We start from the raw sequence: 20877 nt of genomic DNA, 5'->3' as shown, positions 1-20877 counted from the left end.
AAGGCCACGTTTTCTAGTCTGTGCTGGAGGAAATGGGCATTAATAACTCAGTACCCATGTTCTAAACATATATATGTAACCTGGTGAAATATTTCTAGTGTCTGTGCTCAAGAATATTTGGTCTGTTAAGTCAATTATCATGCAGAACCTGAATGCTTAGAATGAAAAGAGAGAAAAAAAAAAAAAAAGGGAAAATAAAAGAGAAAGTAACCTTCATAATGTAACATGTAATACATTCAGGTTTTTGAAACAAAGCTACAGATGTCTTATATGTGCAGTATGGCAATTGCTTTTGAATTTGCATATTTTAGGTTACTCATTCCATTATGTATTTGGACATCTAATTACCAACCTTATTTCAAGAGTGATTCTGGCTGAAGCAGACTGTATATGGCTTCTTCTGGGACTCCTCATTAGTGCTCTAAGTTTCAGCAAAAGCTGTGTGTGCTCATCATCAGAAATATAGTTTCATTATACAAACAGAATTAAAAAGCATCAGGTTTTGAAATCTGAAATGTTCAAATCTGAAATCTACTTTCATTAAAGCAGCTGGATTTTGATAGACTTTCAGAGAATGGCAGGCAGGATTCCTTATTATCAGAACATTTAGTTTCAGGCAAATGCTGCCTTAAAAGAAAGGCTGGTGGTTTCTCTGCTATGAAACCAGGAGTGTGAAATCTGTAGGAACCCATACTCAAACCAGTGGCTGTCTTCAGATCAGGGATTCTGGATGTCCCATGGACCCTAAAGGAAGATTCAATTTTTGAGGGCCAACCATGTTAAAGAAAAATGCACCAAGATGAACTTTCAGTAACTGTAGCTCTAGTGCAACCCCTCAGTGCTGAGAAGTCCAGAGCAGTTGATTCCCACAGCTTCTGACTCCGATCTCCTGAACTGCTGGGTTCCCTGCCTTCTGCAGTCAGTATTAGAGCAAGATATAGGGAGGAGATTTCAGAGAAACTGATAAAAAGCTGGTTTCATTTGGCATGCACCAAATGTTGTTCCAGGAAGCTAAGTCAGTGTTTTACAAACATACTTAGCTTGATATTTTCAGGTGATAGGACATTTGAAGAAATCAAAATGTCCCATGAACTGGAGATGCTTAGTTTCATCATCTCTGGTCAGAAGCTGTGCTGTAAAATAAAATGCTTTCTTCTAGGAAGTCTGAATGCCCACCTAAAAGCTAGTCTTACTTTTCAGATATCCTGCATTTTGTGTTCCACACTTTGATATATAGGTTGTTGACACTAATGACATTGCTAACAACCTAGAGGTGTCTTTTGTTGGTGAAAATACCACCACTGTATACAGTAAATTCAAGAATGTCTGTCAAAGTTATTGCATAATAAAAACATTAATTTACTTTTTCTCAGCTTCATAAAGTCCTCTGACTTCATTATCTTCACCCTATCTTTTGTCTGTACTTACTGAAAATGCCTACCATATTTCCAGAACAGTTTCCACAACACTAATTTCAGAACTGTCTTTAAGAAAGCAGTATTTTTTCAGTAACTAATGCAAAACTGAAAGCAAATTGAAGACGACTGATACTGGATCATCACTTATCAGAGTTTTGCTAGCTGGCCTACTAGATGCATAAAACCCAGTTACTTTTCTTAGGTGTATCTGCAGTGAGAGTATTCTATATGTACCACGTAAGAGTTTAAAGACCAAATCATGCTTTCAGTGTTGTCTGTGAAATATTGCTTTCTATACTATATCTATAGGAACAGCTTTGCTGTCAGGGTTGAGTTTGTAGACCTTTTTGTAGGCTTCTTTTACATTTACTTTTACTTCTAAACTGATCCAGATATTCTTTAGATATTCTTTGTTTATCCCAGGAGGGAGAAGGCTGAAGGAGGCCGTATAGTTTCTGTATAAATACCTGTTGGGAGAGAATGAAGAAGATGGTGTCAGACTCTTCTCAGTGGTGCCTAGTGACAGGACAAGAGGCAACAGGCACAAACTGAAATACAGAAAATTCTATTTAAACATAAGTAAAAAAATTTTTTTGGTGTAATGGTGGTCAAACAATGGAACATGTTGTCCAGAGAAGTTGTGTAGTATCCATCCTTGGAAATACTGAAAACCCAGCTTGCAAAGGTCCTGGGCAGCTTGCTTTAACTGACCCTGCTCTTGGGCAGAGGGTTGGACTAGACATTCTCCAGAGGTGCCTTCCAGCCTTAATGATTCTGTGATTCTTATAATGGGACCAGAGCTTCAAGTAGATGGTTGACAGATCTTAGTCTTCAGTAATATTTTTAAAACCCTAGATTACTCATATCTTGATGTTCAAGACTGATTTTCTTATGTAATTTCTCATGGTGTTAAAACCAAAACAGAGCAGGAACATTTGATTGGTACTAGAAATGCAATCTTCAACATCAAGCTACTTTAATCTTCATAAAACTTTTTGAGGAAATGCAGATTTATATATCATAGAATTACAGAATGGTTGAGGTTCAAAGGGATCTGCTCAAGGAAGGTGACCTAGAGCAGGTTCCCCAGGACCATCTCCAGACAGCTTTTGAATATCTCAGAGGATGGAGACTCCACAGCCTCCCTGGGCAACTTGTGCCAGTGGTTGGTCACGCTCAGAGTCAAAAAGTGTTTCCTAATGTTCAGAGGGAACATCCTCTGTTTCAGTTTGTGCCCATTGCTTCTTGTCCTGCCACTGAAAGGAGCCTGGGTCCATTCTCATTCCACATTCCCCACAGGTGTTTATACACATTGATGAGACCCCCTGAGCCTTCTCCTCTCTGGGCTGAACAGTTCCAGTTCTCTCAGCCTTTCCTCATATGAGATGCTTCAGTCCCTTATTCATCTTTGTGGACCTTCATTAGACTCTCTCCGGTATGTCTGGAGACACAGCACTCCAGGTGTGGCCTCAGCAGTGCTGAGTAGAGGGGAAGGATCACATCACCTCCTTCGCCCTGCTGGCAATGCTTTGCATAATGCAGCCCAGGATACCATTAACTTCTGCAGCAGGGGCACATTGATGGCTTACGTTCAACTTGCTGTCCATCAGGACCCCTAGGTCCTTTTTTGCAGAGCTGCTTTCCAGCTGGGTGGCCCTGAGCATATATTGGTGCCTGGGGTTGTTCCTCCCCAGGTGCAGGATTTTGCAGTTCCCTTTTTTGAACTTCATGAGGTTACTGTAAGCCCATTTCTCCAGGCTGCTGAGGTCCCTCTGGATGGCAGCAGTGGACAGCAGGTCCCTGTGGCATATCAGCCACTCCTCCCAGTTTCATGTCATGTGCAAACTTGCTGAGGGTATGCTCTGCCCCATCATCTAGATCATTAATGAAGATGCTGATCAGGTATGGATCGTCATAAAACATGTCTAATATCAATGTGTTCATGGACTGTACAATATTATTACTGAAATTGAGTTTGTTGTGAGTACATGAGCCATAGAAATGGTTTTTGTAGTCTTTTTTTTTTTTTTTCTTAGTTAATGCACTATCCTGAAAATTAGTAACACACACAATAGGTGGTCCATCCCTCAAAACACTGAAGATCAGGTTGGACAGGGCTCTGAGCAACCTGATCTAGTTGAAGATGTCCCTGCTCATTGCAGGGGGGTTGAACTAGGTGACCTCTAAAGGTCCCTTCCGACCTAAACCATTCTATGATTCTATATCATAAAATATAAAATCTGTGGAAATGCAGGTGACGACCCTTATCTAAGATAACTTCCCAAACTAATATTTATTTAAGTAATGTGTTAAGTATGAATATAGAAGAGAAACTAAAGAAAAAAAGCCCTTGACTAGGAAGAAGCCCTGTTACCTCACCCCGTTCATGCACATTTAATTTTAGTCTGTAAGTAAACACAAGTTGACAATTAATTCTGAGCAGTTTTAAGAAATAGCACCCACTATGCGTCCACTGTGGACAGAAAACATGTATGTTACTTGATGTTTAGTGGTGAGCATTTTAAGAATACGTATGGGGTCATTAAATTAAACCATAACAATGCTTCCATGTGTCATCAAGTAAGGCCTCTTTTCTCTTTAGTCTATATGTGAGACAAGCGTGTAAACCATTCTGCTTCACTTGGAGCACCTAACATAATACTCCTATTACACAATGTCTTTTCAGTGTATGAACTAACCTCCACATCTGATTGTGAAATCTTCAGCGTAGTATGAATGAGTTTACATCCAAATTGTGTGCCTGAAGGATTCATTAAAATCTGTGGGTTTTTTAAGCATAGCAATTTAAGATTTGCATCTACAGCCTTATAATTGTAGCCCAACAGTGCCATCCACTGCTTCTCCAAATAAAATTCCAAATATTTCACCCTCATAGGGTTTTAGGGAAAATATGACATGATAATTGTGTTCTCTTGTTATTTTACATGGTAATTGTCAGATACAGGTGAAAATGAAATTTGTTTAAAGAGAGTCGAGGAATAAGAGCTTACATTATGTATTACCAGAAGGATCAGCAAAGCAAAATCCTAATCGTGAGAATAGTTAAATCTAAAATACTAGATTTAACTTGGTCTTCTTTCTAGTGCCTCTTACTAGAAGTAAGAAACCCCACCTCCAAAATCATAAATATATTCTCATTAAATATATCTACTCTTATAATGATCCTCATTCTTATAAACCACTGTAATGTAACAAAAGACACCTTCAAGGTGTAAACTGTACTGGAATTTGCTTAGGTAGAGTACTGAACACTATTGTGCTGAACTGTATTGAACACTCAAGTGTCTGAGCTCCTGCTGTCAGACTGTGTAACGTAAATGAGTTGCAATTGAATCCTGACAGTCCTTTGCAGTCTCTAAATAATCTGCTCCCTGTTATATGTTATTTCTAGCATAGGAATTTTCATAGCAGCTTTATAATAAGTCTTAACTACAGATTCATTAAATAGTACATTTTTTCTAATGTTTGCCTCAAATCCTGAATGTCAGAATCTCTATCTTGACACTAATTCAAGCTTTTCACAGATCCAAATATGATATGAAATTTTTTTTCTCCTCAAAAAGTCTGTGCTGGGTTTCAAATGCCTTTCCTCTGAGATTTGCAGGTTATCTGGCATGACCTGGATTTTAGTTGCTATTATAGGTCTGAGCCAATAGATCTTACTGGAGAACTTTCTGGCTTTTTACCAGCAGTTAACATAACTATTTCTGTTTCTCACTTCTTCATCTGAAAGCGTATGACTCCGGAATGTTCTTGAAGTAATCAAATTGGCCTGCAAAACCATTCCTAAGACCTAAAAATCACAACCATTGCCAGTCTTACAATTCTAGCTGCATTCTTCTCCCTTCCACTGTTGTATTTTAATGCGAAAAGAATACACGATATTTGTCTGTTCTGCCAAATGAAAGTTATTTACCTACCAAAACCAGTAAATTACTATGATATGAACTGTTTTCAAACCCATGTGAAGGGTGTATTTGCTCTATTAATTCAGTTCTACCACTAATTGACAAAGAAATAGAAGTTATTGACCCATGTATGTTCAGTGCAAATCATAGAAAGATTTTGGAAGAACATTCTGTTAGTGAAAGTCTAATAATAGTGCTTTGGGACAGCTTTCACAACTGGGTGAATGTAGCTCTTGGGACTCAGGCTTTACCATGTGCTTTTCTTACCTCCTATTTTCTATGCTTTAAGACTCTATATTAAGGAGTAACAGCACTTCAAATCTTCTTTGGCTATAGTTAAAAGCACAAAATATTCCATTTTTAAATTTTCTTCACTCTTATTCTGTATGTCTTCTTGACTGCAGGACTTTGTTCTCCACTTTGTATATGAGTAAATGCAAATACATGTAATTTGTTAAGGGAGAAAGGTGTTTAATAACACGAATAACTGAGTAAAGAAGCCAAAGCTAGACCAAATAGGTCTAAAAATGCAAGGTGAAGTATCCCTTCTGCCTGTACAGAGGAAGGTGTTGTCTGAACGCCTGGCTAAGACAGCCTGCCAAGCACATGGCTGGGATGGGGGCCGTTATTTCAGCAGTGCTGCAACCACTGCAGCCTAGGGTTAGGAGATCACAGATTTAAATTATAGATTTAAAAACCCTTTACTCTCCTACTCTTTCTGACAGCCAGTAGGAGGCATGACAGGCTTTCAGGCAATGGGCTCAGGTTTCTCAGAGACTGGGTTACTTGTAAAGATGGGTTAAGCCGACAGAGGCAGACTGCAGGAATCTCTTGGATACACGTGATTCCTTGTCTTTCACAAAACAAATGGAGTCACTATATATGGGTTACAGAATTAAAGGAGTTCATTTTCAGAGACAATGTATCTTCTACTCTACCAAAGATTTTTACTCATCTTTTTACATTGCACTACTTTACATTTCTCATAGAAAATACATTTCGATTATATCGCATTAAAATAATCATAGAGGTTTTAAATAAATAGTAAGAATTGTACACAAGAAACAAAGACTTATCTATATTTGCGCTGGCTCTTCTGTATCCCTACAAGTACAGCAAGTTCTTCAATACCACTTATTTTTTATGTGTTACCTGTTTTATAGCATTAGCTTTGAAACACACACAAAACGTACCAGTATATTGAAACACGCTGGAAGATTTTATGAGTTTCAGCATTGTGCAAGATATAGACAGGGGTGTAGAAACACCTAGTGAAAGCAGCGTGTTAAAAGCCAAATACATTTTATAGGAAATTTCTCAAATATACCACTGACCAGGGCAACAAAGAAGATACCTTGTTAAGAATTCTATCAGCCAGTGTATTATGCATGTTTCCAGTTATATATTTAATTTTGGTTTTCATGTCATGTATGCTACATTATGACATGACTTTTTTCTTATCCTTATTGTATGCCTAAAGAGTATATCTCCTGGTATGTTTGCGTAAAGCCTGAACATTGTCTACATTATATATGTTTTCCCAGCTGAAAGGACTATGTATAATGCTAGAAGCGAGTTTTATCGCTGTCTCTTTTTGCCATATAGCACAAGTCATTCAGTCCCATGCCTTCAAAAAAGCCAATCATGTTGTCTAAAAAACATCTCAGGTCCAGTCTGAATCGAAAGTAGTATTACCAGTGCTTGCAAACCTAACATAAATGTAGCAATTTCGCAAGCATCCCTGCAGCTGCATGGAAGGTTGCACTCTTGCGATCTTTGCGAAGAAGAATGGAACATGCCACAGACCACATGCAGCAGCTTAATGGAAAGTGAAATAAAATGCTGCTCTCCTTTTTTCTTTACTGCCAACTGCTGCTAAGATTTCTGTGAGTTAGCTCTCCTTAATATACACGCAGGCTTTCCACCTAGGACAGTGATTACCATTCACCTATTTCAGAGGCAAAATAATGAAAATCTCATGATGATCTCACTGAGCTGTTTTAGTAATAGACCTTCAGACTCTGCTTTATCTCAGTGATATCTTGTGTACTGCTACTCTTTCGCTTTTCATTTGCCAGACTGTATTAAACAAATATGTTTTAGAACTGCAGCTATTTTGTTTTGGTTTGTTTATTTTTTTTAAAAGAGTAAAATTCTGGCCCCAATCAAGCAAATACCAAAGTTTTGATTTTAATTGGATAAATAATTGTGTTTTAGGTTCAGGAACTAGGAGCTCATGTTTTTACAACAGCCTGGCCCAAACAGAAGTGCTGTCTGTTGCTAGTAGAGCATAGTCCCTTAGTAGAGCTAAACGTTACACAAATACCCCAGCATTAGGGCCACGCTGCTGCCTCACAAATGTGTATATCCTGTGGGTGCTGCCCTTTGTCTGGTGTTGCTGTAGGCATTGATCTATGCAGAAATAGAAACAGTTCCTCCCACCAGTTACTGTTGCTGCTGAAGTGAAAATGATGTATGCCAGTTCTAAAGATGTGGTGATCTATGTGAGGATGAAATGAAATTTGCACAATAAAAAAAAACCCCAAAACTAAAAACCAACAGTGCAGCATACTGAACCAGTTGGAATTGCATAGTAAAAGACAATGCAGTGGAGAGTAAATCTAGATGTTCTAATGACCTTATTATATTGACAAGTTTATTATTTATACATAACGGGGACAATCCTTTTAAGAAACAGTTACAGAAGATATTATGTCATGTATAGGAGATTTTGCCTGTGTAAAGACTGCATAAGATGTTCCTTCTGTATGTCTCAAAAAGCAGAATCTAATTTGAAAAGATCACCATTCCAGAAAGCAAAAAATCATTTCAGACATGTTGGCAAACGGGTTTCTCGAAGCACCGATCATGAGCTGTTGAAGCTTTCTTCTCTAAGTAAGCAGTCTCAATGATAGAAATTAAGAGAGTTACCTAATACCAAAATTATGATAGCTACTATAAAATAATTTTAAACTTACCTCCTACACCTTCATTCTCTGCACTACAGAATGAGTTTTTTAGCTGTATTATATCTCTGTACAGTGCCTGTTTCCGAAGAGCTGATCTTGTTTGGATCTGATAGCAACAGCTTAAGTGGTGAGGGACAAAGTTGCCTTCTAGCAGACATAATCGCCTATGTTTTGGCCACAGAGAGGGAGAATTCAAGAAGTAGAAGACAGACCACAATACTACAGCTATATCTTTCATTTTTAAAATATTGGGGTTTGGACCAGTATCATGGTTTGAAGGGTCTAATTTTCAAACGTTAGGTAAGGTTTTGAAATGTTGATGTAAATTACCCCAGTACAGGAGGTAAGATCCTATTTCTCACATGTCAGTGCATTGCCATTGGGCTTGGTAGCATACACCAACTGTTTGCATTTCTAAAGAGTGTTCCATTTCTTCCCAATGCTTTATCGTTATTAGCCTTTTCAATTAGATTTTTTTGTGTGCAGGAAGCAAAAGTGAGGCTAGCATATGTGGGTGCAATTCCTCAGTGTGGGAATGCCGCTTTAGAAGTCCAACAACTTTGATCCTCTCTTTAGGCTCTGCAAGCAGATAGAGTCAGAACATGGCTTTTCCTGCAGAATGTGTGCTTGGGTTAGGTATTTCAAACTCAAAAGTAATCTAAAACTTTCAAGACAAAAGCCAGACCTGAATCTTGAGACATGACATACTTTTCACTTATATGTTATCTTAAAAGCGTTTTATCAGGTTCTATTTCAAAAGCATAGAATGCCTCATTTAGCAGAATTATTTCCTTTTTTCATTATCATGTCATACATATTTAAATTCAATCACCTTTTGCTTCTTACCTTATTAATTACATTTTTCTATTGAAATAGTTTGATTATCCTCTTCAGTGGCCTGTCTTAAGAAACCTGTGCTTACATGTGAATATTTTGAATTAGGGATAAATGAAATTCCTTTTTGCTGTCAAAACCAAATTGTGAAAATGCATTGCATGGCTTTGAAAATCAGTACACTCTATTAGCAGACCTGTCAATATAAAAAGTGCATTCCATTTCCACCTCTTGCTCTAATAACCTTTTCTATGTTACTCAGAGGCAGTTCACATAATCAGAGTATATTGTCAGCTTACTGGAGTTGGGGAAGCATGAAATGAAAATCGCGTTAATATTGATCCAATTCTCTTACTTGCAAGTGTCCTTGATGTCCTTTCCACTGAGCAATAACTGTTGGTGTGATGTAGTTATTTTCCTCTCAGCTATTACTGTACTTCTGTAAGATGGCTGGAAACACATTTAGGAAAATTTTATTGCTCTTAATTATTTTCATTGTGTATCATCTTTGCCTGTTGAAGTGATCCAAGCAAATCAGAAAATTCAGTATCTTTCTGCAATTTATCAAACTACCATATACACCGAGAGGCTACATTTCAAACTGACAGGGATTTGTAAAGGTCATCAGTCATGAAATATGAATCCATTCTTGTGTGTACAAGTTACAGTGGCAAACTACATCTTAATCCAAATATAAACATTTGACTGTTTTAAGTTCCTGTTAGAAAGACTTCTGGTTCCAGTCAGAATAAAGACTGCCCTTCAGGATCCTGAAAATGCCTTGCAACATTTGCTGGACTGGGTATATCTGGCTGTTTATGATTTGGTGCTGAATCAGTGCAGAATCCTTTCTCACATGCTCAGAACACCTGGAATCTCAAATAAATATAATATTGACAACTTCTAAAAATTTATTTCATAACCACTCTAAACCTCAGTTTTCCTATGTATAAACAACAAAAATAACAAGAGCGTCCAACATGGTAACGTCATTTTTAATTTGTGTAGGACCTTTTATATGAATATACAACACTTTAACAACAAGTATTTATTGTTTAAAAAGTCCTCAACCTCATCTGAGAAACCTGTTCATTTTGGCCTTGCCCATATTCTTAGTCTCCTTTTTGGTATAGTTTGCCTCAGTCTCATTTTTACAATGCAAAACATCTGAGAATTTTTAAGATGAAAATGTATACAACAGTAAAGTATTTATTTACAAATTACTCAGATAAAGATCATTTGGTCAGATATTAGGTATAAAAATTGGAGAAAAATGTCTGGCATGTCTGTGGTTAAATTTTCAGGTGTTTATCTATTATAGAAAACAAAAACGTGATTTGGTTTTACTTTTGGTGGAAGTAATTTCCAATACAAATTAATGCAATTTTTACTTTCTATGCAATTTTCATAGTTTTTCTCCCTCATTTCTTCAAAGATCCTTAATAATGAAAATATGATTTAAATTCCTCTGGCTTTTATTAAATCTATTAAAACCAGCCTTCCTTTAATAACAGTCACTTCTCTGATTCTCTGGGGAAACTAAATTATATGCCAGTCAAAGCTGCCAGTTCCAGAAACACATTGCAATTTAAATAACAACTCTAGCAGACACAGGTGGGGACAGTTCATCATGATATGCCAGCACCGGTCTGCTACTCAAAGCCAGTCTCATGAGCAGAACCAGGGATACCCCATGCACATTTCCCATGGAGTGAATGCAGTCTTAGAAGGGCTGGCTGTGTAGCCTCGTGGAAAGATATTAGGCTGGGGTGGAGTGGTCACCATGTCGCTGATTTAATCTTACTGGGTTTTGTAGAGGTCAGTTTACAGACTCCCAAGCAGCTGCTGTCCATAATGGTGACTGCTGTGAGGGTCCCAGTGCCTAATCAAGTTAGTAGAGATTAGCAATGAAAGCAGGGGTTTAAACTGTTAGAATATATAAAGCAGGAAGATTATGTAATGAAACTTTTCAATAAGTATTTTCAGCTATTAATAATGTTGAATGAAGACAAAAAGGTAGATGATAGTGTTGCATTTTAATTCTGTCCCCACATAAGCTTGATTCTTCCTGTAAAAGTTACAGTTTGTACGATAAACAAAAAAAAAAATCTCTTCCAAGAAAAAGCTTAGCTCTTTCAAACTCTGTTCATAAATTATATTTTACTTGTGATATAATTTCAGGGTTCACATCATGACTGATCAGGTAGCCTCTTGTGAGGAGCTAATTCTGAACTCCTTTATTTAAGAAAATATTAGAAACTACCTCAGGTGATTAAAATATGGCAACAAAAGCAGCATTCTACAGAGCAGTACGTACCAGTGATCTGTAAGGAGAAAAAGCAACTTTACCCTTAAAAGTTTCTGAGGAAAGCTAACAAGCTTCACAAAAACTCTACTTTGCCTGCTATAAAAGAGAGTTTTTAATTAAATGCAGCATTTTACTGTAAAGAGAACAGACTTTACTTATGTCAAAATGCTCCTTTAGAAGCCACATAAAACTGTAAAAGACAATATATGAAAAAGCTTTCTTACAGAAAAGAAGAACACCGTCCCATGAAGCAGATTTCCAGATGTTTGGAAACATTAGAATTTCCTGTCAGTATATTTAGGTAACATTAAAATGAGGTTAACTTTCCATTCTGCCATCTCTCTTCAAAGATCAAAGAGCGCTCACTGCATAAATTGCCTTATCGGTAATTCGTTGAAGTAAACTATGGAAACAACTTTATAAGAAGCAGTAGTCTCCTTTTGTTGGTTACAGTATGACCAAGCAAACTTTTCTTAAAAGTAGAGATATTTTTATCTCATTTTATACTAAATACAAAGTGAAAAATTTCAAATGCTAAATTTGAATTTCTAATAAATGGATAGAAGTAGAGAGAACAGAAAACTCCCTTCCTGTGTTCAAGTAAATCATATTAATTAGTGTAATGTCTAATAAAATATGCATACATAAACCTAAATGTAATCAACAATATGTTGTATTTGAATCACTAATTTTAAAATTTTATTTAGGGGTGGTTTTGTGGGTTTGGACACCTACAGGATCTTTGACATTTGGATTGTATCCCTAGAACCTGTTGTGACCTACAGAACCCAACAAAGAATTTATTGATTTAACTGAAAATGAGAGGCAAAAATTCAGATGTTAAAATAACTCCCTCAAAGAAAATATATTTCAATATTGCCTGTATTGCTTACTTCTAGAGGCTGTAGCTGCAAAATAACATGAGATTCTCCTGTTCTTGGGAAATTATTAGGATTGGGGGGGTAATGGCATTTTTTTTTGTCTGCTTAATAATTTCTGTTTAAGGAAAAGTAATGCTACTGGAAGAGAGATTAGTAAATTTTTGGCAATACTGTACAAGTTTACTGGGCAGCTCATATAACCTTTCAGACATATAAAATACACACCTTTTAATGGAAGTTGGGGTTTTGTAGAGGAGTGCTGGTTGGTTTGTTTAATTTCTGTTAAAAATGAGCTCTTTTCAGTTATCCTGAAGCTACTGTAGAAAGCCAGTTCCTAATATGCACATTTAAAAAAATTATCAAGATAACAGGTGTAACAAAAGATGGGTTTTTTTTTAATCGCTTATCTAGTCTTATGCATACATTTTCTCGAAATATCTTTAAGACAAAGCCTCCAAGTTTCAATAAATTAAGGCACCAACTTCAGCTGGACTTCAATGTGAGATGAGTGACTCACATTATTTCCTTTAATTTCTTCGCAAAATGTAGTTTCAAGAAATACTTCGCTGCTTATTTCAAGGGTTCTTTCTAAATCCCAGTCTAGAAAAATATCCCTTAAGGAGGACCTAGCATCTGCCAGTTCCAGTTCTGTGCACCCCAATGTCAAAATGTTGCTTTCTTGAAATTATATCTAGTTTAATTTTTTTTTTCCTATTTTAATGGATTTGAAACTTTTTCTAATTACACTTAGGAACTGACATGAATACAGTCCCGTACAGTGTGTTTAAAATACAAACTCCTTGTGTCCTAAAGAGTTTTAGATGATATAGCTGGAAATGAATTTAATTTCATAGTAATTTTGCTGAGGCTTTGAAAAAATAATTTGAGTTTTGATTTTTTTCAAACATGCTGAAATATCAAGTATTCATTTATTCATGTCTCCTTTTTATATCATTGTTAACAATACTAGACATAGTTTTATGTCATATAATTTTTTATTCAGTTTGTTGTCTGGTTTTAAAGAGACAAGTTGTTTTTCTTTCTACTCTTATTTGGAGAGGTTCTGTTATTTTAAAACCTTTTTGAAGTTGTCTTGAAATGTAAAAATAGAACATCTGTGACAGATCTGTTTTGAACATATTTCACGTTTCAGGATCCAAGGAGATCTGGTGGTCTGTGGTATTCGCTTGTTAATTTCTTGATGAATGGGTAGAAAGGCCAAGAAGTGCACTCAGTACAGCACGTCTTCCAAAGATAGATGATCTCAAATAAATTCTATTCCCAATCAGTTTTTGATTTGTTAGGTGTTAAACCATTTCTTTGTAAGGACAGTGTTTACAAGCCTTGTAATGAGACAGCCCTGTGAGACCTTACTCTTCTTGCTGTAATTTTGATAAATGGAACTCTAATTCATAAAGGATATAGTGATTGAAGGGCAACTCTGGGTCTCGTACACTTTCATTTAGATAAATGTACACCTCAGTACAGCAAAACTAGGGTGCACTCAACAAAGTGATAAATTTAAACAACAGTCGAACTAGAGCTTTTTTCCATCAAGACAAAGAAGCACCATTTACTATATTTCTTTTAGATAGGTATATGTTTAATATTATAAACCAGAATGGATTTTAGAAACATTTGTCTTGTTGCTAAGCTCCAAATTTGCCAAACTAATTTACTTCCTTCTACTCTACCATGTTTCTTACATCAGTGTACGGCAATATTTCTGTGATCTGGTAACTGGAATCCTCATCACAAGGGATTTAAAATAAACTAAATTTCAGGTTCTTCTGATGCATTTAAAGTGTTAGTAATAATCTGGGGCTTGGAATTTATTTTCCTTGTAGTTTTAAAAATACGTCTTCATGCATAAATAATTTTAAAGAACTGTCACTAATCTAATCAGTTACTACAGAAATGGTTGACTTTGCAATTACTCCAGATTATTACTTTTGAAGTTATTAATTTGAAGACATCTTATAAAGCTCAGAAACTTTCATAACACTCACCAGAACTACCCAAATGGAAGACAACAGTATTTTCATGCTTCCTTCCTCCAACATGTTAGTTTGTCTCAGGCCTGGCCTCCTTTAGCATCAAATGCTTCACAGCAGGAGCTATCTCATGTCAAATGAGGCTAAACTACCTTGTAGTAAACACAAGTGTAACAAGATCCTGATGTAGCGATTAAATACTCAGGACAATTCTGACGTAATAAAAATGAAGGTCTGTTACAGCACGTTACTCCTTTGTGTCTTTCCAAACTCCTACAATTCTTGCTCCTTTTTGTGTATTAGGAAGAAAAAAACCCAAAACAAGGAAACAAAAAAACCCATTAAAGCGAACAAAAAACCAAAAGCTTGGACATAATACTGAAAACTTTTCCAACCATTAGTTACCTGACTCAATTTTAAGTTGGGTGAATAATCACAGTTAGTTGTACTAAGTAGTAACCTATGCAAGTGAGGTGGTGATCACAGCCTAATGACAGAACACAGCAAAATACAGCATATTAGTATGTATCAGCATTGGTATTGTCTTAATCACTATCAGTATCAGTGTGGTCCTAATGGACAGAGCAATAATTAGATTAGAAGTGCTGTCCTTAATTTGGGACTTTCTTTACCTGCTCTGTAGTTTCAGAAATAGCAATTGGGATAACAGCAATAGTATACAAAAGGTTAATATTAGGCAATGTAAAACGTGAGGTTGTCTCAGCCTGTGGTGGAGTCCGATATCAAGTGGCATGCTAACAGTCATCTTCAAACAGGGTAAACACACTAACATAAAACCATGCCTCCAGCATTTTTATTTATGTGGTGTGACTCTCCTGTGCACAAACTAATTAAAAGACTCATATAAGAGTAGGAGATAAAATATAACACCTTCCCCACTGTTTGTAATAACAAAACTGCCTGACACATCAGTTCCGTTCCATGCACCTATCTTCACTAATCTATCTGCTTAGTGCATTCCTCTTAGTTGTCCTGTATTAATATGAGGCCGTGAGTCTTATACTGGGCTTTACCTCATGATTTTATGTCTGCCATAATAGTGTTCATCATGTGAAGTTCAGGCATTGTGGAAGACAAACAAAATCCACACGCACCTGGTTCTGTTCAGGTTTTACTTATTGTTCTGTGCCTTAGTAGTAGGCAAACCTCCAAATTATCATACAAAAATGAAGGATTAGTTGGGTTTTATTTCTTGGTTGGCGGAACTGGAGATGCCTGTATCTTTTATGGTCCAAGGTGAAGATGCAAAGATGCAAAGTTTTCTGTTTAGGAAAAAAACAGAAAGCTTTCTCTCCTAAGGCTACTATAAGTCCGTAGTACTGCAAACAAAACTAATGGCCTCTCCCCATCTAAGAAAGAAACATCATGCAGATGTCACAACAGTACATGAAAGCTATTTATGATATGAAAGCTACTATCGTTTGACCACTCTATGATTAATTTCTTATATCATGGGAATAAACTCTGGCAAGTGCTAGTAGGACCTTCCCAAAATGTAAGATGGTATATGTCCTGCTGTAAGGAACTGCCAGTCTGAATAGAAAAAGCCAGTTGTAGGCAAGAAAAAAGGATAAGACGTTCCTGTGAAGTCCTTTGAGGTAATTGGCACATGTCCATACACCAACATTTTTATCGTGCTCCTTAAAAACGCACACAGACACACACCAAAGCTTCCTCACCATGCTTGTCCTTTTTTAGTCTTTTCTGAATCATGCATAGCCTACCTTGTTGTTGCTTTATAAGGAGATAACCCATCTCCTACTTAACCATCCTGTCCCTCGTATCTCTAAGGTGAAAATCATGACAGATTTTCAATTCCCAAAGCAACTCCTTTATTTAGACTAGGTGGTTTGAGCTCTGAGAGGTCAGTCAGAGTCAGGACACCAGGAACCCAAGAGAAACTCCTGCTGGACTTCTTGTAGGTGAAAAACTAATGGAACAATACTGAACATAAAGCAAATAGAAATTATTAAAAGCAGGAGAGTTTTTGTGGAACAGTTTGTATTTTATTTGAAATACATTCTGAAAGACAGAATAAGACTGCATAAACCTTGATAAAGTTTTTTAAAATGTTCCTTCCCTTTTTTGATAAACATGATTTATACTGTATTTTTTACTACTTGACTGTGGTTGTTTTCTATTTAAAATATTATTCAGCTAAATTCACAACATTTGTAACTTTTTTTAGGCACCGAAGAGGATGTAGTGAAGTCAAAGAAAACTTTCCGAAGTCAAGCTGTGGTAAATCAGAATGCAGAAACAGAGCTTATGCTGGAAGGAGATGATGATGCTGTTAGCCTGCTCCAAGAGAAGGAGATTGACAACCTTGCAGGTAATTATATTTTTGATTACAACTAAGATAGGAGCCTTTTCTTTTAAACTTGTTAGTTCTTAACCTTTGTGGTTAGTGTGTTACTATTGACAGCTAAGGATACCGTTACGCTATGAACAGATTCTTTGTGTTCTAGATTCAATATGATGTCCTACTTCCATGAACTAGGGGAATTGATTACAAAGCATGTGGCCATTGCACAGTCTTTCAGCAGAGGTGTGAGAAATAGCAATACCTCAAGTGTTTTATTACTGCCTGTGACTTGTTGTTGAAAATTCTGTAGAACCACTGTGGGAACGTCTCTTTTTTATGGTTAAAATGGAAATGCAGACTAATGCCGTAGCTCAGGGCTTTGTGAGTCAGTGTGTGGCTGTGCGTGTTCATGACCTGATCCCAGGTGCCGCACAGCTTGTGGAGAGAGACCTGTGCTCCTGCTGGCACCCACTACTCTCACTGATGGAGTTAAGGGGGACCTGCAGTATCTCAGCCTATCAGTCACAGTAAGGGAAAAACTTGCCTGTTGTAAAAAGGGTCTAAGAAGGAATGAAACTGTAACCAAGCTGTGAGCTTCCTTAGTTAGCAGATGAGCTGGGAAAGAATCCTCTGTAAAAATGTACATGAGACATCCCTTCTGGTCCTTTCTCCCTATGTGAAGGTATGCAGTGAGGTCTTGGTTTTATCCATCTTCTAGCAGGTTCTGTTACAGTTCTGTCTGCAATACTACCTTTCCTGGGGACGTAGTCTGGAAAGAAAGGCATGTTGAAAGTTGAAATGCCCTCTCCTCTCAGATGAGATAAAATGTGAGAACTGTGAAGTGCAGTATGAAATTTTTATATTTTTAAAATACCTTTATTAAATTACCCCACTACGGAGAAGTTTTGTGATGTCTCAGGGTTTTTTTCTGCATAACTGAGTTTCTAGAAAAGCTACCTTTACTCCTGCACTTTCTTCTGATGACAAAGTGGAAATCTGTAGCAAAAATAAGATCATAAATGGATGGTAAAAACAAAATAAACCAACCAGACAAACAAAGGCAAAAAATGCCTACATGAAAGTTAGTCTCATACTTTGAAACTAGAGCACAGCTGAGGGAGGAAGCAAATGTTTTTATTTGGGAGCAACCTTCAGTATATGATTATCACACTTAATATGTCAGTCTGCTTGTTTTCTCAATCTGCATCTAACCATTGCTGAGACAGTGTTGTCTTAAGTCAATAAAAGAGTGCGTCAAGCAGGACCATTAGTGGGATAGTTTGATCAATGTTCCTTTCTCCCTTAGCAGGACAACTCAGCACTGCTTTGGCTAAGCTCTTATACCTAAGAACAGTGCTTCCAACTATATATGCATACAGTTGCTATAGATTAGAGACTGCAATATGCAATTACATTGAAATATTGATTAGAACTGCAAAATGGACATGAAAAATACTTGCCCAGTCTGGCAAATCTCACAGTCAGCTATGAAGTTCTTATATATGCCCCAACACTGCCGTTTCATTCAAACACACCGATGCACTACAATCCCTATAGCTACATCCCTCTGCCAAAAACCTGGTATTTCAATGCATCCTGAAGTATTTATGTGCAAAGTACCCTTTTACTAGAGATCACTACATATATGACATCCCCTGCTCCTTCAGGATATGGCACAGTATTTCTAGTCCTTTCCTTTTACAGTTTGTAGAAATTGGGAAATGGTGTTGGCGTTAGAAAAACAGAAATTATAGAAATTGAATCAAATGAACTTTTGAAATATTGACAGGACATCTGTTCTAACAGTGTCAGAAATTAGCCTTTGTGTTCCCTATCAACACTAACAGGACAAGCAAGGCACCTCCAAGTGTGGTGAGGCGATGTGGTAGTGGTGCTATATGTGTACCAAAAACTGTGAGCTTCTCAAAAAAGAACCCACATTCCACTACCTCATTTTTACTCTCATATTAACTGCAGCCTTTGCTACTCGACTCACTCATTTTTGGAGCTGAAATTGTTTGGAGAGTTAATGGTCACGCACGGTATCATATGTGTCTTCTGTAAGTTTTACCAATCATCAGTAGAAAAAAAATCCGAGTCCCTCCATTCCCTCTGTTTTGTCTCATGACCTTGCATGATTTTCATATAATGATGCCACTGCTTTTCACGGTTTTCAGTTTATACAGTGTGACTCTGAAACGAGTCCAGTAACTGAAATGAAGAAAAGCAGTAGGCCAGGAAGGTGGGATTTATGCCCAAGAAGGTTAGAACAACCTCTGACTGAAGAGCGGGTCCTAATAAAGCCACACTGTCCATTCTTGTCTAATTTTAAAGAGTTATGTAGATGCAGCATATGTGATCTGGAAATCTTTGAGATGCATCAAGTTATGGTATATCACAGCATCATTTATATCTAGTTACTGTTCAGAGTGGAATGATACATAGGATTTTCTATATTCAGATATGCCTCCAATTTAACTTTAAAGCTTAAATCAATTTAAACCTGGTTTACAACGATTTGGATTGTCTCAGTAAGGGATAGGAATTAAACAAAATCATTATAAACTGGGTTTAAATTGATTTAAGATTGTCCACATTTAACTAAAACAATTGGGCATTGTTTATTCCATGAAACTAAGGCACCTTTTAAAAAGACAAGACCTTAGGTTTTAGAAAACTTTTAACTAAGAGAATATAAATATTACAATATTTTGATTTGCAAAGTTAAAACTATAAAAAAGGGAAGTTTGAAACAGATTGAGACGGTTCATACAAAGTTATCTGAACATACCTTTTGTTCCAGAGACTCTTTATAGTTTTTCATCAACCATGTGGCACAAATCAATGTAAAGTTCACTTTGATAAATTACATATGGGATGGAGAATTTTTAAATATTTATAGTCTGAATATTTTATTATATAATCTCAGTATTCCATATGTTGCAATGGCAGTTGGTCAGATTTCATTATATTAAGTAGCATTTTAATAAAATATAAAAATCAGATTCCATGTTATTATGGTCTTAGAATTATGACTTCTAAGTTTGCATCAAGATTTTTAACTAAAGTAGTATTTTAACTGTCTTACAGTATGAGTTATCAAAATATGTTGTTCTTGTTTTAGCATTTACGTATTAAAATATTTTACATTTTTCTGTTTCAGTTTTAGCTCCTTTTCTTCCCAGACTGTTCACTTCAAGAGGCAAGTCACATCTCCGTTAGAACTAATGATTAAGATAGCCCAGTCAATTTTAACAGTTTTCTAATATATTGTGAATCTGTGGGTAATACAATCAAATCCACTGTAGTGAGTTAATATTACTAACTCTTCTCTTTTCCTTTTTGTTTTTCTAATGCTGATGTAGGGCTCTTAAATACTTACCTTTTCTCTTAAAAGCCTGAGAATGCAAATTTGCTAACAGTTTGTCTTCTGCTTAGTAGGTGATCTTTTTAAAATGAAAAATATGTGGAAGTGTTCTAATATCATAAGCTGGCATTCTCAAAGGGAAATATGTTTTAATAGATAATTAATATTCTTTCCCCGAACTGTTTTTTTAAAGCACTCATCTTGCACTAAAATAGGTCACAAAAAAAAAAAAAAAAAAGAAAAAAAACAACCAACAAACAAACCAGAATAAATGTTAAACTGCTCAGGTTTTATGAATTTTACGTTTTAGAAAAAAGTTCTGTTCTCTTTGTTATGAAGGTGCCGTTGACTTGCTGAGAATTGTTTGCGCGCATCTGAGAGCAGAATTTAGCCTTAAAAACATTTTTGAAAGATACATGTTCTGTAACTGGAGCACGTTGCATCTATTTTGTCATATGGCTGGTGGCAACAGCAAATAGGCCCCAGCCAAGCAAAGCATCCCTGACAAAGTCTTTTGCTACTCTCAAAAGAGGAATTTCTAGAAAGAAAAAAGGAAATAAAGATAGGAGGATATGAGGCTTTGGGTTATTTTAGGAAGACAAAAGGCTTTGGCAGGCATCTGTCTGGTTACTTGCATGGGCTCAATCAACTCAGAATCTGACTTCCTCTTAGTCTTACAACGGTCTTGCAAGAATAAATACATATTATTCGCTCCATTATACAAGGAGATGGAGCAACTCATCCACATAAACCCAAGAAGTGCCATCCACTGCCTTTAATGCATCTTAGTCTTAACAAGTCTTAATCTTCACTACTGAATCTTCTCTTCTTCTTGGACATCTGTCTCTAGG

At 36.5% G+C, this 20877-nt stretch overlaps 1 protein-coding gene across 7 annotated transcripts in view; it reads left to right on the top strand.

Annotated features, from left to right (window-relative positions):
• The window catches only part of NBEA (neurobeachin), a 505018-nt gene that overhangs the window by 315618 nt on the left and 168523 nt on the right, over positions 1-20877 (top strand). For all 7 annotated transcript variants that reach the window (XM_064441021.1, XM_064441019.1, XM_064441015.1 and 4 more), the window contains one exon: positions 16543-16686. In XM_064441021.1, coding sequence (XP_064297091.1) covers positions 16543-16686 — 144 coding nt within the window. The remainder of the gene's footprint in view (positions 1-16542; positions 16687-20877) is intronic.

This window comes from Phalacrocorax carbo, chromosome 1 (genome assembly GCF_963921805.1).
Source record: "Phalacrocorax carbo chromosome 1, bPhaCar2.1, whole genome shotgun sequence".
Taxonomy (NCBI): domain Eukaryota; kingdom Metazoa; phylum Chordata; class Aves; order Suliformes; family Phalacrocoracidae; genus Phalacrocorax; species Phalacrocorax carbo.
Note: the sequence above shows the minus strand (reverse complement) of the source record. Positions and strands in the feature narration are given on the sequence as shown.